We start from the raw sequence: 19,911 nt of genomic DNA on the forward strand, positions 1-19,911 counted from the left end.
TTTGCGAGATAGGCAGATGGCTTCACTGAGGAGAAGGATGTAGTTTTCTCTTTAGCCAGACTCTGCCTCAGTCCCTTTGAGCCATTGGAATGATGTAAAGATATCTGAGGTCTTTGGTCTGGTTTGAGTAGCCATGTTTGGGCTGCTGCTGCTGAAAAAATGCACCGACAGGCCAGGCTCAGCTGATGCAAAAGACCACTTGCTTTCTAAATTGTGTGTGGTGGCCCCATCACAGAGATGGCATCTCAAAGACAAATATTAAGAGAGTCTGATCATAGTGATACATGTTTGATATGCCAGTGTTCAAAACCCTACCTATTCCACAATGCTGTTTAACACTTACATACAACAGAGTATGAGCATATGTATGAAAATTTGGGGTGGGATGTGGCAAGGGAGGTGTGTCTTGCCTACAGTAGATAAGCAACCTACCATTGAGGTATATCCCCAGTCCTTGGTGTGTGAAAACAGAACTGTGTGATGGCTGCATTATGGTCATCTTCCCCATAGATCTATATCTATCATTACAGTGTAGAAGTCATTGGCTAGTTAGTTATTCGGTTTGGGAGTAGGGAGACCAGCTCCGGTGTGCTCCCACCTATGGAAGGGTTCTTGGGTGGAGGAGAGAGGAATGAGAAAATACTAGAAAGATAGACCTAGATGATGAGGAGAAAGACAGAGACACAGGATAGTTTCGGGAGGGCCTGGGTCAATAACCAACAGACCAGAAGTTTATTGAAAAGGCTTTTTATAATACGCCAAGGGGAGAGGCAAAAGACCTCCTCTTGCAAGATCAAAGCACACTGTACAGCCAAGTGTAGACCCTTCCAAACACCTGGTAACCATGCCCATGGTCAAATCATCCCATTATGCAGCCCTGCTGGGTACAGCAAGCTCAGGATCTCTGACCTTGAGTAATTTGGGCTCCCACAATTCAACTTCATGGCTTGAGTGACTTACCTCCTTGTTCATCATAAATCAGCTAGCCCACTCCAGCTAACAGCCTGCCAGCTCTCCCTGGGGACGCACTGGCCAGCACAGCACGGATGAACAGGCATGTGCGCAAGAAGCCCCTGGGGACCGCACAGCTCTGTCTCCGGGAAACACTGTCCCTCCAGTAACTGTGTATATACGTGGAAACTATAAACAGTGCCCTTCTGTTAATAGCATACCTGTTTTCATGGAGCCGTACACCAAGCAAATTCCTACTGTATAAAACTCAGAGGAATACGGGTGTTCTCCATTCCCACTTTTTTTGAGAGGGAGCAAAGATGAGAACCTATGAGAAAACCATTCTTTTTTTTTTTTTTTTGGTCAGAGCTGAGGACCAAACCCAGGCAAGCGCTGTACCACTGAGCTAAATCCCCAGCCCGGAGAAAACCATTCTTTATCACTTTTACATGGGAATCAGCCCTTCCTTTCTCTCTTTCCAGCTACCTCTGTTGCAGTGTGTATTCTGTATACCAGGGTATCTGCTATTCATAAACTAGTGGGTTTTGTCTGGCTCTCTTTCTTTACTGCATTCAATGACAAACACAATAGTTGTACATTTTATTCTGTCTGTCTGTCTGTCTTCTATCTCTTGGTTTTTTTTTAAGACAGGGTTTCTCTGTGTAGCCTTGGCTGTCCTGGAAATCACTTTTTAGACCAGGCTGGCCTCAAACTCACAGAAACCCACCTGCCTTTGCCTCCCAAGTGCTGGGATTAAAGGCATGCGCCACCACCATCTGGCAGTTTCAGATTTTATTAAAGAGTGAGTAAAGGAAATACTTAGAAATATGAAAAATGAAAGGCATTGGCTTGGGTTAAGCTATATGATCTCTTTTTTGCTGCATAGGGGCATGCTCAGTGGGCACTGCCCGTCTTCTGGATGGGTTTGTTCTGGATGAGTGTTGGGAAGGGAGCCGACAGCATACAGACTGCAGGTTCTTTTTAAAATTACTTTCAAAGTTCTTTCTACATATTTATTTACTTGTTTTGGGAGTGGGGGACTTGTACCTTCCATAGCACTTGTGTGGAGGTCAGAGGACAACATGAAGGAATTGGCTTTCATCTTCCACTGTGTGAGTTTGGGGATTGACTGAGGTCATCATCTGGGTTGGTAGTGAGCACTCTTACTTCCTGATCCATCTTACTGGTCTAGCATGTTTTTCTCTGAGTCAGAGGTTCTCATCCTTCCTAACGTTGTGACCCTTTAATACAGTTCCTATTGTCGTGGTGACCCCCAATCATAAAATTATTTCTCATAACTAATTGTGCTACTCTTATGAATCATAATGTAAATACCTGATACACAGGATGTCTGATATGTGACCCCCATGGGGGCTGCAACCCCCAGGTTGAGAACCACTGTCTTTAAGATGTAACTGAAACAATATGAAAGCAGAGCTCATGGTAAATAATGCTCTTAGGCATATTTACAGAAGAGCTAGGTATGAAGTAGCTAAAATCACTGACCATATACAGCATCTTTCTTCCTCAACTGGTAGAAATAAGAAGTTGATTGAGACTTGGTTTGAGCAGTGTGTTCATGTTTTAGGTCTAGGCCCATTAGTGGAGGTTTGGGGTCTACACTTCACTATGCCGAGCCACAAAGAGCTCAATGGGACACTGGTTGGACATAGCCACTAGAAGTCCACTTATATATAGGTCTTCTGCCATTGAGAGGACTGGTCCTTCCAGTGAAGATTCACTCTGGGACTGCCTTAGTCATTGTTCTATGGCAAGGAAGAGACACCATGACCAAGATGTCTTATAAAAAAGGAAGCATTTAACTGGGGAGTGGCTTACAGTTTCAGGGGGTTTGTCTATTATCACCATGGCAGGCAGCTTGGTGGCATGCATGCCACTGGAGCAGTAAATGAGTGCTACATCCTGATCAGCAGGCCGAAAGAAAGCGAGAGGGGGAGGGGGAAAAAGGATAGGGAGCAAGGTTGAGTGTGTGCCTGGGCTTGGCATGGGATTTCGAAACCTCAAACCCTACCCCAGTAACATACTTCCTCCAACAATCCCACACCTCCTTATCATTCTGATCCTTTCAAATCATGCCACTTGTGGTGACTACGCATTCCAATATGTGAGCTTATGGGGAACCATTCTTATTCAGACCACCACAGGGACCAAGAAGCTAGGATCCTCACTGAAGCAATGGGGCAAGGCTAAAGGTGGTTTCACATGATGGGCCATCACGGTCCACCAGGGCCTGATGTTTCTTCCAGGTTCCTGGAGGAGTGCTGCCCAATCTACCCTGATGGTGAAAATCCCATTCACACCCCTACGGGGGTCTTTGTGAGTCACTAGTAAAGAGACTCCAGGGTCAAATTAAGTTCTCACGTGCCTAAAAATATTGAGACAAGAGTCAAGTAACTCTTTGTTACTTAATCACATAATTAAGTTTTGGATTTTCAGAAATAGACTGTGTATTCTTTTATCTTGGGCAGTTTCTGCATTTTCATGCTATCTTTCCAAGGAAAACTCCCATCTTCCTTCAGAGCATAAAGCCATATACCCCTGTGGGATTAAGCAAACAGCAGCCCTCCATCTTCAGCTGCCTTTACAGTCTTCCCCCAGGTGGAGAGCATGTGAAGTCCTGTTATTCGGTGTCTGCTTTTGCAACTTTCCAAAGGTCTCTATTTCCCAAATCGTAAATGTCTTTACATTTGAAATAGAAAATTTATATCACTGTTAACGTATTTCCTTGTGGGAAGTAACTTAGAACATGTTTAGTCAGCCTTCTGTCACTGAGACAAAATACCTCATACAATGCGCTCAGTAGGAAGAACCATTTATTTTGGCTCATGTCTCAGAGGTTAGAATTGGGGTCAAGCCTATTCACCTTTGGACCTTTGACAAGGTGATGGTACACAGAGCTGTGGGAGCTTACAGTGGAGGAGACTGCTCACCTATGATAATGGGGGGAGGCACATCTGAACAAACCCCTTCAAGGGATATTGACATCCTTTCATTAGGTCCCACCCCACAAAAGTCCCATCACTACCCAGTGGCGCCATCAGGTATGAACCCCAAACCTTTATCCCAGGAGTCTCTGAGGAACATGTAAGAGCCAAGCTATAACAGTTAAAGAGTTTTAAGGCTAAAAACAAGAAGGCTGCTCTTTATTTCTCTATGATTCGTGTAGTTAAATTGTACTCGGGTGGGATGCCCCAATACCTCTGCTGTTTCATGCACCTGTAATCAATGTGCTGAAATTAATAGCCCACCCATCCTGAATTTCTTCTGCAAAATGAAATCATTGACCCAAAGGTAGTTTCCAGATCCCTTTTGGTCTTGAGCAAGTAAATACTAGTTAAACACAAACTGTGACAAAGGACTAAGACCAGGGTATGACTCAGCATAGAAGTAAATGAGCAGTAAGTGTTGGGAGGCCATGCATACTGCCAGTCACAGGGAGCTTTCGTGGGAACTGTTTAGCGTTAGTGTGCTATGTTTAGAGTACCAGGATAGATATTTCTAGATGCACCCTGTTGAAAAACTTTTAGCAAAGCAAAAATTGTTTGGTTTACCTAGAAATGACCTTTCGACACCTTGAAATCAAATTTCCCACTCTGGAGCTCTTGGCCCATGCCAGGCTCTTCTGTGAACCCGTCCATCTCTGGGGGTCTCTGAAGACAGAAAGCAAGCCTACATTTGGCACTGTGGTGCCCTGAAAGAGGAATTTGAGTCACATGGAGGGGACAGATCCTGTTGTGTATTCCTGGGAAACTTGAAAGGAAAATTCTCCTAGGAATTTTTGTGCCCAGAGAATTCCCATCACTGAATAGTCCCAAGGGACTGTGGCTTCACTTCTGTCCCAATTTTAGTTGTGTTTTTGGCAAGAGATATTTAGGCCACTGGGTCCCCCCCCCCCCCCCACACACACACACTTTTTTTTTTGGCTAACTGCCTGATTGAAGCAGCCAGCCAAAAGGGACCAAGGACACGTTAGCCTCTCAACACCTTTTTTTTAAAGACTGAAATGCATTCTAGAAAGGACAATTAAGTGACCACAGAGGGCACAGAGTATGCTTTGTAGAATATCACCCGTCTTGTCTCTTTCTCCTCCACCTTGTCAGTTCAAGGACCTCAACTGTGTTTTTCTGTTTCACAAGGAATGGAACAGCCGGGACTTTCTTTCATTCATGATTAAGATACTACATGATGGGCTTGTCACGTGCCTGGAATTCTCCCCTGCCTGGTGGCATGCTTATTGTTAGACAGTGACTAGAAGGGAGAATACCTGATTATGAAGATGTCACCATATTCACAAATCCTTTCTTGACCTTGTGAGCCAACAGAAGATACATCGTCTTCTTAGGATTTCTATTGCCGTGATAAAACACCATGGCCAAAAGCAACTTAGGTTTATGCAGTCGTTCTTAGGAGAGACTGTTGCAAAGCAGACTTGCTGATAGCTGATGGTCTTGCTCCTACAATGTCTCTGACCCTCCTTCCCAGATGTTCCCTAAGCCATAAATGCAGGCAAGATGATATTGACGTATCCATTGGGACTGTGTTTCCTGTGATCCATTGAGCTCTGCATTGTGTCCAGTTTTGTTTTGGAACATGACAATATAAATGGACGGGCTGACATGAACGAGGGAAATGTTCATGGATTCCACGCCTAGACAAAGAACGAGAGGCAACTAATGATGTTTGGAGAAGGAGAATTAGCCTCCCATAGGGATGTAGGGATGAGCCCCTAAATGGGATATCTAGTACATAAGGGTTAGCCCTGAAACCATAGACACACAATCCATAAAAATGGATCAGCAGGTTGTTAGGGGTGTGTGTGTGTGTGTGTGTGTGTGTGTGTGTGTGTGTGTGTATCCACATAAATGTACATGCATGTAATAAAAAAGAAAGACGGTCAACTGGAGTGAGGTTCATGAGAAGGCAACCCAGTCAGGGTAACTTGGAGTAGCTGGAGAGAGAAAAGTAAGGTAATTCTATTTCAATTAAAAATAATTTTAAAAGCCACTTGAGGAAGAAAGGTTAATTTCAGCTTTTAGTTCATCACAGAAGGAACTCAAGGCAGGAACTCAAGGCAGGATACCTGATGGCAGGACCGGAAGCAGAGACCATGGAGAAGTGTTGCTGCCGCCAGCTTGCTTCTTATGGCTTTCTCAGCCTGCCTTCTTACAGCACCTAAGACTGCCAGCCAGGGGTGGCACTGCCCACAGTGAGCTGGGCCTTCTCATACCAATCATCAATCAAGAACATGCACCACAGGCTTGTCCATAGGTCAGTCTAGTGGGTACTGGGTACATTTTCTCAACTGAGGCTCCGTTTCCCAGAATGACTCTAGCTTGTGTCAAAGTGACATAAAACTAGCCAGCATGTCTCCTTCAATGGAATTTCCTGCTTTCATGTAGTCTTCCAGGGCAAACAGAGTGAGAACACTGCTTTAATTACACACAGGGGATTTCTGAACTGAAGAATAGAATAGGTAGATAGTAGCCACCAATGCCATTATGCCCAAGCAAGGAAAAACTCTACAGGGTATTTGAAATCTGTCCATTTTATCCATCACCTGAACTTTTCACTTTTATTTCATTGAGCATCTCAATTCTTTCCCTTCTTTTCTGTTGATTTAGACAGCACTGCACCTGTGCTGTGTAAGGAAGGTCCTGTTATGTGTGTGTCCCTGGTTTACACGCATCTCATTTGGGGGAAACTGACTAAACACAGTTGGAGTTCAGCTCTGAGTTCTTTGTCAAAAGTCACAGCCCTGACTTGGAGCTCCTTGGCCATGGGTTCACACACTGTTTTGTGCACTAGCTGATAAGACCAGCTCTTATTTCTTTGTAAGTTCTTAGCATAACTGGTCACTGAGCCCAGGCATGGTGGCCCTCAGGAGTCAGAAGCAGGCCTGGTCTACAAATCGAGTTCCAGGACAGCCAGGGCCACAAAGAGAAACTGTCTGGAGGTGTGGGGGTGGGGGACCAAACCGGGTCACATATTCATGAAGTCTTCAGGGTACCCAGAATATGCTGTTTAGTTTTATTGCTGATTGGGAATGTGTTTATAATCTGACAAGATAGTAGTTTTAGGTTAACTAGTTCCTATCTTTCTTTTTTTAAGATTTAATTTAAGTATATGGATATTTTGTCTGCACGTCTTCACACCAGAAGAGGGAATTGGCTCATATCCAACTATAGACAGTTGTGAGCTGCATACGAATACTAGGAATTGAACCCAGGTCCTCTGGAAGAGCAGCCAGTGTTTTTAACCACTGAGCCATATCTCCAGCTCCACTATTTAGCCCCTATTTTTTAAAAGAATCCTTAATACCTTTCCCATGTATTGGAGATACATATCAGATATTTACATTGAGGTTCATAACAGTAGCAAAATTATAGGTCTGAAGTAGCCATGAAATAATTTTATGTTTGGGGATCATCACAGCATGAGGAATTTGACTAAAGCATCACAGCATTAGGAAGATTGAGAACCACTGTCAAAGGATCAGGGACTTGGCAGAAAATGGAGTTTTAAGAGCATATGCATGCGTGTGCACACATGTGTACGTGCGCGCACACACACATACACATATGCACATGAGTGAGTGTTTTTATATGCATTTATAAATGATTTTTTAAAATTTTACGTGCATTGGTGTTTTGCCTGCACGTATATATATGTAAGGGTGTCAGATCTCCTGGAAATTGAATTACAGACAGTTGTGAGCTATTATATAGGTGCATGGAATTGAATCTGGGTCCTCTGGAAGAGCACCCAGTGCTTTTAACTGCTGAGCCATCTCTCCAGCCCCTCATGAGTTTTTAAAAATGATTTAACTGTATAGGTATTTTGCTTGTATGTATGGTTGTGCAACACTTGCATGCCTGGTGCCCAAGGAGTTCAGCAAAGGGCATCAGAATCCTTAGGATCTGGAGTTACAGATGGTTGTGAGCCACCATGTGGGTGCAGGGAACTGAACCCAGACCAATGCTCTTAACCACTGAGATATCTTCTCAGCTCTCATGCAGAGGTTTTGAGAAAGCATGTCTCTATGTAGCCCAGGCTGAACTTGAGGCTAAGCCTCTGGAGAGCTGGAATTACAGGCATTCCCCTGTAATAACTGGTTTGAGTATGTGTTTCTGAACAGTGATATTTAATATTTGCATACTCCCTGCAGCCCTATTGATAAAACTCGGAGTTAGTGTCTCTTGGTACTTCACATTTACTCTCTGGAGGGAGCACAGTCTATCTTTGATAGAAGTTCACTCAGACAAATTCCAGACACCCCCGCCCCACTTCCTTCCTTCCTAGAGGACTAGTGAGCTTGCTGAGGATGCTTCATGATTGTGAAGGTCCACTGTTAGATATTCCCTATGCTTCTCTTAGGGGATGCTGAGGTTCAGGACTGTGCTATCCCACACCGACATTCCCTGTGCTTCCTTTAGTGGGGATGCTGAGGTCCAGGACTGTGCTGTCCCACACCGATAGTTGCTGTGCTTCCCTTAGTGATCCTGAGATTCAGGATTGTGTTATCCCACACCAATATTCACTGTCCTTCCCTTAGGGGATGCTGAGGCCCAGGACTGTGGTATTCCACACCAAGTGACTCTGGATGGTGTTCCTTAGTTTTCTGTCCACCAACAATGTCTTAGACATTGCCTGAGGGCTGCTTCTCTCCTTCACTTTCCATCACCACTGTTGGGGCCAGCTAGAGAGGGAAAGGTACTCTGTGACATCCTTTATTCCAGGTTATGGGGTTGGTACACGTGGGAGAGTGTTGTTTTTTTTGACTCTGCTCTCACGAAGGATTATTGTCTATATTTTAATTTTCCAAGTCTATAGACCGTCATGTATTCAATCCCTAGTTTAAGAATTTGGCAAAAAATCAACATATATAGGTGAACTTGCTACAAGAGGAGAGTGCAGGCATAACCAGCATGGGTGGAGCTGGTCAGGGAGGGGGATTTTAGAAGGGGCAGAGTTTTTAATGGCTTCTTAGGGAACTTTTGAGTATCCTTGGGGAGAGGTGCTACTATACTAATATTCCTGGTCACCACTAAGATCACGAACTTTTCAATTTAGCACAACCCTATTGCAAAAATTATGTAACTTTTGCCTTCAATTTCCCCATTAGCAAAACAGGGATCATGTTCAGTCACCTTATCAAGTGCTGTGGGGATTACGGAGTTCATGGATGTAAAACTTTGTCTTATTGGCTTATTTTTTTGTTTTGTTTTGTTTTGTTTTGTTTTGTTTTGTTTTGTTGAGACAGGGTTTCTCTGTGTGTAGCTTTGAGCCTTTCCTGGATCTCGCTCAGTAGACCAGGCTGGCCTCGAACTCACAGAGATCCGCCTGGCTCTGCCTCCTAAGTGCTGGGATTAAAGGCGTGCGCCACCACCGCCTGGCCCGGTTTATTTTTTAACGTATGAACATAGCTGGGTCTCGTGACACAGGTCTAACCCCAGCCTCATTGGGAGGCAGGGGATCTTAATGTTTAATAGCCATATGAACTTCCAGAGTGAGTTCAGGAATGCCTGGGAAACTTAGTAGGCCCTGTGTCAACTAATCAATCAATCTATTTTTTGATTGATCAATCAATCTATTGATTGATCGATTAATCAACGGAAATGATTGGGAATATAGCTCAGTGGTGGAAAGCTTGTATAGCATATGTGAGACTCTAAATCCAATACTCAGCACCTCAAAAAAAAAAAAGCTTGTGGTCCACAAAGCCCTTTCGTTAGGGTACAGAGAGCTACCTGGATGAGAGCTTGGCACAGAATTTGACACTTTGTTTCCTGGTAGTTGCTATAGCTCAGTGTCCCCACAGGGAGATAGATGACAGCAACTAACAAGTGATACCCCTGAGAGAGCTACAGTGACCTGGGATGATAGGAAGGAGGCTTACCAGAGATCCTGCTCCTCATTCCTGGAGCCATAGATAAGATGGCTCATCCACATGAACAGAGCTGATTGTCACAATCACAGGCAACTCCCATTAGCTACTGCTGCCATCCTGCCTGGAGATCAGCCCATCCACTGATAACTGTCCCAGTGTCCACCTGTTCACATGCTCTGGCGTGCTGAAGCACCTTGGAGGAGGGTCTGGGGAATTGGGAAGAAGTTCAAGTCCAGATCAACAGTATGTACAACCCAGATGATTCTAATATCCACCCACCTGTCTGATGGTTTCCAGCAAAAGAGAGACATGTGCCTACTGTCACAATCCTGGGTTCTGGGGATTTCTTGGTCTTGACCTGAATGGAAGGGGGAATGGATGGAGACTCCTCCCCATCCTGGGTGGCTTGTGGGAATGAAAAGGAAGAGGCGGATAGGTAGTTAAAACCCTCTCCCCTCCTCGAAGTGTTCATCTCCACCAGAGGCTCGATGGAGATCCTTCGGCACTCCACTGGAGAAGTATAGAAAGGGCCAACATAGCCTAGACTCAGTACTTGTGACCAGCCAGGTCCCTCCCTGTATTGTGAGCAGCAGCAATGCAATTGGAAGCATGCTGGACTTGTCTGTTTGTCTGGGAGGATCAAATCAATCTTCCAGCATTGCATCAACTGATTAGAGATTTACTGAGTGTTAGTTATCTGGTTCAGTATTGTTCCAGTGCTTGTTTAATTATTGTTAATGTGAAATCATTTTTTTTCTTGGACTTTGTCTCAGGTTACTATATGGGTTTTCAGATAAGTCATCTGTGTTCTTTATAAAACACTGAACCATTAAGGGAGCCCTGTGTCTGTCTTGCCTGAAGCAGGTTCTTATTGAAATTTGTTAAGTTGGCTTTCGGGTGGTTTGGATTTTGATTTTTCTCAGTGCTTTTGAATAGACGTATATAAATGTCACCATAGTTGCAAAATGAAATTGTGACCCGCCTTCAGAACTTTGTTTGTTTGCTTGCTTTTGGCTAGGGGGAAAAATAGTACCCGGGTATTGTTTGTAATGAGAATGTTTAAATAGTAGAACATGCATGCATGTGCATGCATGCTTGTTCACATTTGTCTATATATTTTGGAGGGAAGGATATGCGGGTAAAGGTCAGAGGACAGTTGGCAGGCCTCTGCTCTCTCCTTCGGGCCGTGGGTCCCAGGGATTGAACTCAGGTCATCAAGCTTGGCAGCAAGCGCTGCCACCCCTGAGCTATTGCATCAGCCCCTTATCCGTGTTTTCCTTTTCTTTCACTTTTAAACTATGTTTGGATTCAGGAGTTATTCTAACCGAAGTGAATAAGAGGAGCAGAGATTTATTTTTTAAAAAATCTACAAGTGCTGGACACGGCGGCACATGTCTTAACTCAAGTGGCAGAGGTGGGCAGATCCAGAGATCTGAGGCCAACCTGGTCTACACAGTGAGTTCCAGGACAGCTAGGGCTACATTGAGAGATCCCATCCCCAAAACTGAAAGTTAAGAATGAATGAATGAGTGAATGAATGAATACGATTCTATAAAGTGAAGTCTGTGCATGCCCCATTTTCTGTGACCCTGGAGTACTGGTAGAATGGGCATCTGGTTGACAGTCTGCTTCTGTCACTGGAGTGTGAATTCTGAAAAGCACAGATTATGTCTTATTCATCTGTCCCTCACCTCATCCAACACCCCCTCTCCCATTTTAAACATAGGAGTTGATGGTCTGAAACAAGAAATAGTAGTCTGGTGCCTACTTTAATCCACCCGTCCATTTCAGTAGAATGTCTTCCTTACTTTTCTAAAGCTCAACTATGATGATTCCTGGTTTAATAAAAGTCTCTGCAATTGAGAAGGAGAAAGGGGCACACAAAGTCCCACCCCTATCCAAGAAGCTGTTTTCAACTGATACCTGCTTGGAGAGGGAAAATCAGTTTTCTCCAATTGCTTGACACTGCGTATGTCACCCATAATCCAGGGCAGGCTCCATGTGCAGGAGTTGTAAGCCAAGAGAAAGTGCGCTCCATAGGTTTTTTGGTTTTTGTTTTGTTTTTGTTTTTGTTTTTTTAATTGTTGTAGTTACGGTGTGGTATCTTGGCTTTGGGGTTTGATGGATATGTATTATCTGTTTGTTTGTTTTTAATTAAAGAGAGAAGGTGGAAGGTGTAAGAACGTGATTGGGTAGGGAGCTGGGGAGGATGTGGGAGAACTTACTTGTAAAAGGGAAAGGATATGACCAAATCTAAAAACCAAAACAAAACCAACTCTGCAAGAGGGGAAGTGAAACGTTAGCTCAGCCGGTCTGTCACCTGCTCAAAGTTAAGGGCGGGCAACAAAAAGGCTTGATAACTTGAAAGTGGCGTTGAGAAAGACCTGTGTGTTTTTCTTCAGGTGGATTGCCAGGTCCTGTCCCGGGCACGAGGACGCTCACTCTTCCAATGATTAACAGGCTGGGTATGGGAAGCAGTGCTTCCTAGCTGTATGAGACTTGTGTTCCTTTACAGCCTCATCTAGAAAATCAGCATAAATAGTTCCTCTGATGAGTAACTAGTTTCGGAGATAAGCTCTTCCTTTATTACAGCAGATAACCCAGGCTTGGTGAGACGTTTTGCTCTGTAATGGGACTGATAGCTAATTGATCCTCCTCCTGGGCTCCCCAAATGCCAGCCTAAACATGACAGAATTTCCTTTTAAAAAATAAGTTAGTTTTTCCTTCTGGCTCCTGGTAGTCATTTCTTTAAAGCTCTTCTAAAGGAAAAAATTATATATTAAATATATATATGTTTGTGTATATACACATATATACATATTTATATACACAAATATATTACAGATTGACAACACGTGTTATCTAGGGACAAATGAGAAGACACCGTCTTTTCCCAGCCCCCTTTATTCACTGTGCTCATCAGAGCAGCATAAGGCCTCACTCACTCTCACCAATTTCAAGATGTCATAAAATATCACAGAACCAATTATGCAGCAGAATATTGGTGTAAAAGGTGTTCAAACACCCTTTTGGTGTTTGGTCAGATGGTGTTCAGACAAAGGGTCAGTTGCAGAGGAGGGCTCTTGAAATTATCATCAGTCCGGAAATCCTTGCCAAGGGCCAGCTTCGCACGCCAGCCACATGTGGCCAGTCACTGTACACAAAAACTGTCATTTCTTTTACAAGGGCCGGAGGAGACACTCGCTCGCCCCTCGGGACTGGCTACCGGAAATAACAGGGAGAAAGCCATGACCAGAGGCGGAAGGGATTTCAGGCTTTTGTTCTTCATCTAAAAGGCATCACGTGCCTCTTGTGAGGAGGACAGGCAAACAGAAGAGTCATAGGAATAAAAGCTGTCATGCTCAGCAGAGCATTTAAAATAAAAGGAAAATCATAATAACACTAATTGTAGAAGTAGACACCTATTTCTTCTTTCATTTCCAAAGAGGTGGGGGTCGGGGCTGGGGCTGGGACAGAATGGAGCAGGCTTGAACATGTACCCTCAACATTCTAAAGGGCTAGGGAAGGGTAGAGTTCTGTGCTAGAGTTTCACTGTGCAGTCACTATGGCAAGCTCTGTTTTCAGAAACCATGTCTCTTATGTGTAAAATAGTTGATCGTCAGATGAAAATGAAGAGGGCGACTAGGAAACATGCTTCTTCTCCCCCCTCCCCCCCACAGACAGGGTTTCTCTGTGTAGCTTTGCGCCTTCCCTGGATCTCGCTTTGTAGACCAGGCTGGCCTCGAACTCACAAAGATCCGCCTGCCTCTGCCTCCGCCTCCCGAGTGCTGGGATTACAGGCGTGTGCCACCACTGCCCCAGCTGGAAACATGCTTCTTAATGCCCACTCACCCACCTTCTTCCTTCATCACCATGACAGTCCCCCTTTCATTCTTTAAAATATTTTTTAATATTTTTTAATGATGCGTATGTATAGGTCTTGTGTGTAGGCATCTGTATGTGAGTGCAGATACCCAGAGAGACCAGAGGAGTTAGATCTGCGGTTAGATCTCCTAGAACTCGAGTATCAAGGCAGTTGTGAGCCACCTGACATGGTTTCTGTGAATCCTGGAAGAGTAGTACAGGATCTCACTATGTAGCTCTGTCTGACCTGGAACTCATGCCAGACTGGGCTTGAACTCACAGGTCCACCTGCCTCTGCCTCCCAAGTGCTGGATTAAAGGCGTACTCTGTCACACTAATTTTTCTTGCTGTATCACTAGATTCTCAAGCCAGAATCCCCATTCTGTACCCACAGGTGGACTTTGGAGGTCTGCCTGGCCGCACCTCCTGGAAGTTCTGTACAATGTTCTCCTATGTGGTCCTTGTTGGAAAGATGATCTCAATCAAAGTCCAGTTTTTGGGCTTCCCTGAAAAGAGTGTTAACTAACTAAAGCTTCATATCACATTTTAAAAAATGAGTGGAGCCAAATTACCATTGCAGACTGATAAATTTGCAATGAAATGCTGATAGCGTATGAGGGTGCAATAAAACCCGGAGGAGCAGCCTGCACTTTGCTCTGAAATCATCACCCTTAGCATCCGAGAGAGAGAGAACTGCAGTCTGCTCTGGGTGCAATGACATGCCTCTTGGCAGAGGATAAAGTACCCAGCTGCTGCGCCCACCCACCTGCCCCTCCCCTCCCAGCACCACACAACACTCTGGAGACAGGCCTCTAAAGAAGGAAGAGAACTCCCACTGCCAGGTGCCTCACTGGGTGTTGGGCCAAGCAAGTGATTTCCACGAAGGCTTACTTCATTTATCCCAGAGCCCAATACTTAGTCCCACCAAATAATTAACTCACAAATAGCCACTTGGGCTTGCTCAGTACTAAAGCATTTGCCTCAGGTCCTGGGTTCAAATCCTAATCCTGAAAACGCAAATGGAATTCTTAGTGGCATCCCTTTTCTTCTGAGGACTTTTGCCCATCACCAGCTCGCTGTTACCTCCAGTCTGTGCAATTGGGATTTGGAAGTTAGGGAGCACTCAGTACTGAAGACAGAACCCAGGGCCCACCTTGCACCTGCTCAGAGGGTCTCATTTAGAGACTTTTCATACCTTTTGGTCTAATTGGGAGACAACCTAGATCTGGGGAGGAAGAAAGAACACATCCCCGAGACCTCATTGCACCATCTGAAAACTGAGCAGAACTGGTACCAGTTTGGCTAACTTCCAAAGTGTGTTCTGGTTCTGGGAGTCAAAAGCTAAACTAACACAGAAAACTCTTTGTGCTGGGTAGTTACTGTGTCAACTTGAGAGGAGGGAACCTCAACTGAGAAAATGCCTTCATGCCTGTATTAGTGATTGATGAAGGAGGGCCCATTCCTTTGTGAGTGATGTTACCTCAGGACTGGTGGTCCTGGGATGCTAATGCTATAAGAAAGCAGGCTGAGTAAACCTTGGGGAACAAGCCAGTAAGCAGCACTCACTCCTCCTTGACATCTGCATTAGCTCCTGCCTCCAGGTTCCTGCCTTGTTTGGGTTCCTGTCCTGACTCCCCTCAGTTGTGGAAATGTAAATGGATATAAACCCTTTGCTCCCTCAGTTGTGGAAATTCACCATTGTGTTTTACCAAGGCAGTAGAAACTCTTTTGGAGCTGAGGATCGAACCCAGGGCCTTGTGCTTGGTAGGCAAGCACTCTACCACTGAGCTAAATCCCCAACCCATTGAAGAAACTCTTAAGACTCTCCTCTTAAAGTATGCCCCGCCATATGCCAGCATGGCCTCTGTACACGTGTGGCCTGAGGATCTTGCATTGACACACACCAGGGATTTGTTTGGGACACATTGTTACAAAAGAAGGAAAGGAGTGTCAGCAGCAGTTGTGATGCCAGATTGATTTTCTCCACATTTAGATCATAGATGTGTAGACTGTATATGAGATAAAAGGGTTTTTTGTTGTTGTTGTTGTTGTTGTTGTTTTTTTCCCGTTGAATAATACAGTTCTCTGGAGGGTGAGATGGGACGTGTATGAAATGCCCATTGTGACCCAGCACTTATCCATTTTCATCTTCACAGCCATCCTTTACCCAAAAGAAAACTGGCACTTAGAGGATTGGGGGGGGGGGGGGATAAGCTTTAGTACAGGACATGTGTTTTTATTTTGAGACAGGTGCTCCTGTAGCCCTGGCTGGCTTTCTATGTGCTGTGTAGTGGAGGCTGGCCCAAATGTTTCAAGTGCTGGAATTGAGGGCAAGAATAGCCTTGGTGATCCTTCTCTTGAGAGCCTCACACCATTAACAATTATAGTTAACACATGGTAGAGCAGGCCCTGCACCACACCAGAGCAGTACAATAGAGCCAACCCTGTTAGCAAAGCATGGGTCAGCTAGCCCCGAACTTGTGAGCATGGGAGTGATGTCCCTACTTCTCATCTGTCTTGTGGAGGCATGGGTGGGGGAATGACCCCAACCCACCCTCCATCAATGCTGGAGGCAGGTGGGAGAGCTGGCTCTGTGGTCACAAGAGTGGGAACGCCATCCCTGACTTCTGCCAGCTGCAACACTCAGGAGAGCAGGCCCTGCACCTCTCCAGGGCAGCACAAGAGAGCCAACACTGTTAGTGTAGGTGTTGGTGAGCCAGCCCTGAAATTGTGACCATGAGAGAGCTGTCCCCATTTTCCATCTGGCAGACCAATTCTACAGCTGCTTAGGTCCAGACCCAGGGTTGTGACTTGGCCTTCCCCAACATCCACCTTGTCTTTGATCTGCTATGGCACCAGTGGTATATCTAAGAAGAATCCTAGAGGGGCCTAGCACTGATTGCATAGGGAGACCAGGGGCCTTGAACCAGACCAATGACTTTTTGCAGCAAACAGTTACAAGTAGATATGTATGGACAAAGGGGTATATGGTGTGACTTGTTAGGTCACACGGCAGCATCTCATGACAAGATTTTTGTTTGTTTTTGAGACAGGGTTTCTCTATGTAATAGAGTCATGGCTCTCTTGGAACTAACTTTGTAGAACAGGCTGGCCTCGAACTCAGAGACCCTCCTGCCTCTGCCCCTGCCTCTGGATTGCTGGGATTAAAGGCATGTGCCACCACGCCCAGTTCCATGACAAGATTTTTAATTCCTTTTTGACTTTTTTTTTTTCATTTTATTTTCTTCCCCCCCCCCCCCCCCTTGAATTTTGCTTTATGGTGGGGGTAGAGGAGCGGCACGTGGATAGAGGGCAGATTCAAAGGAACAGGAATGGAATCAAGATAGACTAAATTTTGGGGGTGGGGGGTTCGAGACAGTTTCTCTGTGTTGTTTTGGTGCCTGCCCTAGATCTTACTCTGTAGACCAGGCTGGCCTTGAACTCATAGAGATCCACCTACCTCTGCCTCCTGAGTGCTGGGATTACAGGCCTGCTCCACCACCGCCCAGCTGATAGACTAAATTTTGAAAAATTAAATTAAAAAAAAAAAAAAAGAATTATAGTTAACAATCACAATCAATATGGCCACTGTTCCTCTACCCCCAAAATTCCTCAGGCTATCCTGTCAATTTTCTTTCTGTTTGGCAGCAAGCTATGATGTGTAACTTTTATATATGTGAGCACTGATTGTAAGTACTTAGTTTTTTTATACTCTGAAGTATTTGTCTAAATAAAAGTAGTGTTTTCCAGGAGCAGCAATGTAGACACTGAGCATCTCTATCTGAGCAGTCATTGACAGGGACTTCCTTGCTTATTGGTTTTTCTTGGGTGGAAAATTATGCGAAACCAAAAAGGTAGCAAATAACACACTCTTGTTTCCCAATTGCAGGTTGATGACCAAATGAAGCTGCTTCAGAACTGCTGGAGTGAGCTCTTGATCCTTGATCACATTTACCGGCAAGTGGTGCATGGGAAGGACGGGTCCCTCTTGCTGATTACTGGGCAACAAGTGAGTATCCAGAAGAAAACAAGACAGAACAGAAACCAAACTTCGTTATTAAGCACATTCAGAGTGGCAGGAACTTAACTAGGTCAGAAGCATTCTCGTGCTTTGAAAGGGAGAGGTTGGCTGCAAATAACTGAGAAATGATGACTCCTGGTACTCAGTTCCTGCTCTGATATAATCTTGGAAAAGAAACAGAATCAGCAGCTTCCTGTTGCCAGTCTGCAGGATGGGGAGTCCTGTACACGGTCAGAGCTTACAGCTAAATCAAACTCAGAATTTTGAGTGGCGGGTTGTTTCCCCTTCATTGTCATCTGTATGTTAGCTAGCCAGTTTCGTTCCTTTATAAACTGCAGAGTCCTTATTGTTTGGTGGTGATGACGACGAGGATTATGATGGTGATGGTTGTGTTAAAGATAAAACTCAGAGAGAGCCTCGTGCATGTTAGGCAAGTGCTCACCACTATGGAGCTATCCACCCAGCCCCAGAATCTTTGCTATTTGGGAAAGATGTCAGTGGAAGAGTCTAATTTAAATGTCACCTAGAGTCAAAATAGCTGGCACATGAGAAAGGACAGAAGTGCCAGTTTTCAACAAAGAAAAATTGCTGTGGTGGAGTTAGACTCATTTCGGAATTGATATTAGGTGAATACATACTTCCTGGGTGCCGGGCTGTGCACTGGTCACAATTCCCAGGCACTGGTGTACATTAGGGAGGAAAACCAAGTATTTCCTGTCATTTTGGAACTTAAGGTTGTAGCGTGAGGTTGACAATAATAACCTAACGCGCAAACCTGTGGTGTATGGGAGCAAAGGAATAGAGAAGAAATAGAAGGAAAAGGAGTGAGCACATGTTCATGGATATGTGCACCAGTGGGGCCTAAGAGTTACAGTTTTAACAGGACAGTTGTTTGTCCTTATGGAGAAGTTGACATTTGAACATCACACAGGAAAGCAGAGAGACTGTGTAGACATCTATCTATGGAAAGGGAGGATAATGGGCTTAATTCCAACTTTTTAGAGTTTGGGTAAATTATTCTAGTTTTGTACTCTTTACCCTGCACATGATGGATTGATTGGTAATGTAAACTCAGGGTACACTGTGAGTTCTTTAGTCCATTTGGTCAGAGCTATTCAGGGCACCACTGCATCGTTCAGCCAGGGTGACTCTGGCACGTAGGCACTGTGATCTTTTACGTCCAGTCATAAATGTTTATGCGCTGTGAAACCACAGCAGTGCATATTTGAAAATGAAAGGCTGTCTTCACACCATTTGCCCTATTATTAATAAATCACATTTCCCAATCAAATTAAAAGCAAGCACCATTTCAGAGCTTTTGCCGACTGGATCAATTCGACCGTCTCCATCACTATCTGGTCCTTGCTCTCAGCAGCTCTGGGGAGAAAAATTTCCAAGATGGGAAAATCTGTTTGACTTCCTGGGCTTCCAAATGTTGTTTGGTGTTTTCATTCTGTGGCCCAAGTCTTTGGAGGGAACCTACCCATATTTTGAGTCCGATCATATACAGGGTATGTCTGTGACCATCTCCATTCTTGCCCAACTAGAGGTTGTATTAGCAGTAAAAGACAATTAATTCAAGTGAAATGGGATTATGCCATGTCATCCCAGTTCTTTAGAAATAGTCCTAGCTGAGCGGTGGTGGCGCATGCCTGTAATCCCAGCACTCGGGAGGCAGAGGCAGGCGGATCTCTGTGAGTTCGAGGCCAGCCTGGTCTACAAAGCGAGTTCTAGGAAATGCGCAAAGCTACACAGAGAAACCCTGTCTCGAAAAACAAAAGAACCAAACAACCGCCCCCCACACTCCATCCCCCCCAAAAATAGTCCTTATTCCTAGTTTGTTTTGCCTTGAGTGACCCTGGGGTAACCGTAATTACTGTTGGAAAAGTAGAGAAAGTACACCTCTTGTCTCTGATTGTTAAAACCAAACACAGTCACAGAATAAACAGCGTTTTCCTCGCTGTCAATCATTGCCACCCCAGACAGTGCATGTGAATAGAACGGGGCAGTGCCCTAGCTTTTCCTTATACTTTTCCCGCAGTAGAGATGCTCCTACCTTCCCGTGTCGACAGCCGGGCAATAGCTCTTGTAACCAAGCATTCTCATTTATGGTAACTATGGGAGAAGGCTTTTACTGTCTGCCATGCGAGCAAGAGAAGCAGACCCC

The 19,911-nt window shown here is 44.8% G+C and overlaps 1 protein-coding gene across 1 annotated transcript in view; it reads left to right on the forward strand.

Moving 5' to 3' along the window:
* The window catches only part of Nr5a2 (nuclear receptor subfamily 5 group A member 2), a 108,630-nt gene that overhangs the window by 38,207 nt on the left and 50,512 nt on the right, over positions 1-19,911 (forward strand). Inside the window, exon 5 of the mRNA XM_036202470.1 lies at positions 17,613-17,732. Coding sequence (XP_036058363.1) covers positions 17,613-17,732 — 120 coding nt within the window. The remainder of the gene's footprint in view (positions 1-17,612; positions 17,733-19,911) is intronic.

Source organism: Onychomys torridus, chromosome 11 (genome assembly GCF_903995425.1).
Source record: "Onychomys torridus chromosome 11, mOncTor1.1, whole genome shotgun sequence".
In the NCBI taxonomy this organism is placed as follows: Eukaryota; Metazoa; Chordata; class Mammalia; order Rodentia; family Cricetidae; genus Onychomys; species Onychomys torridus.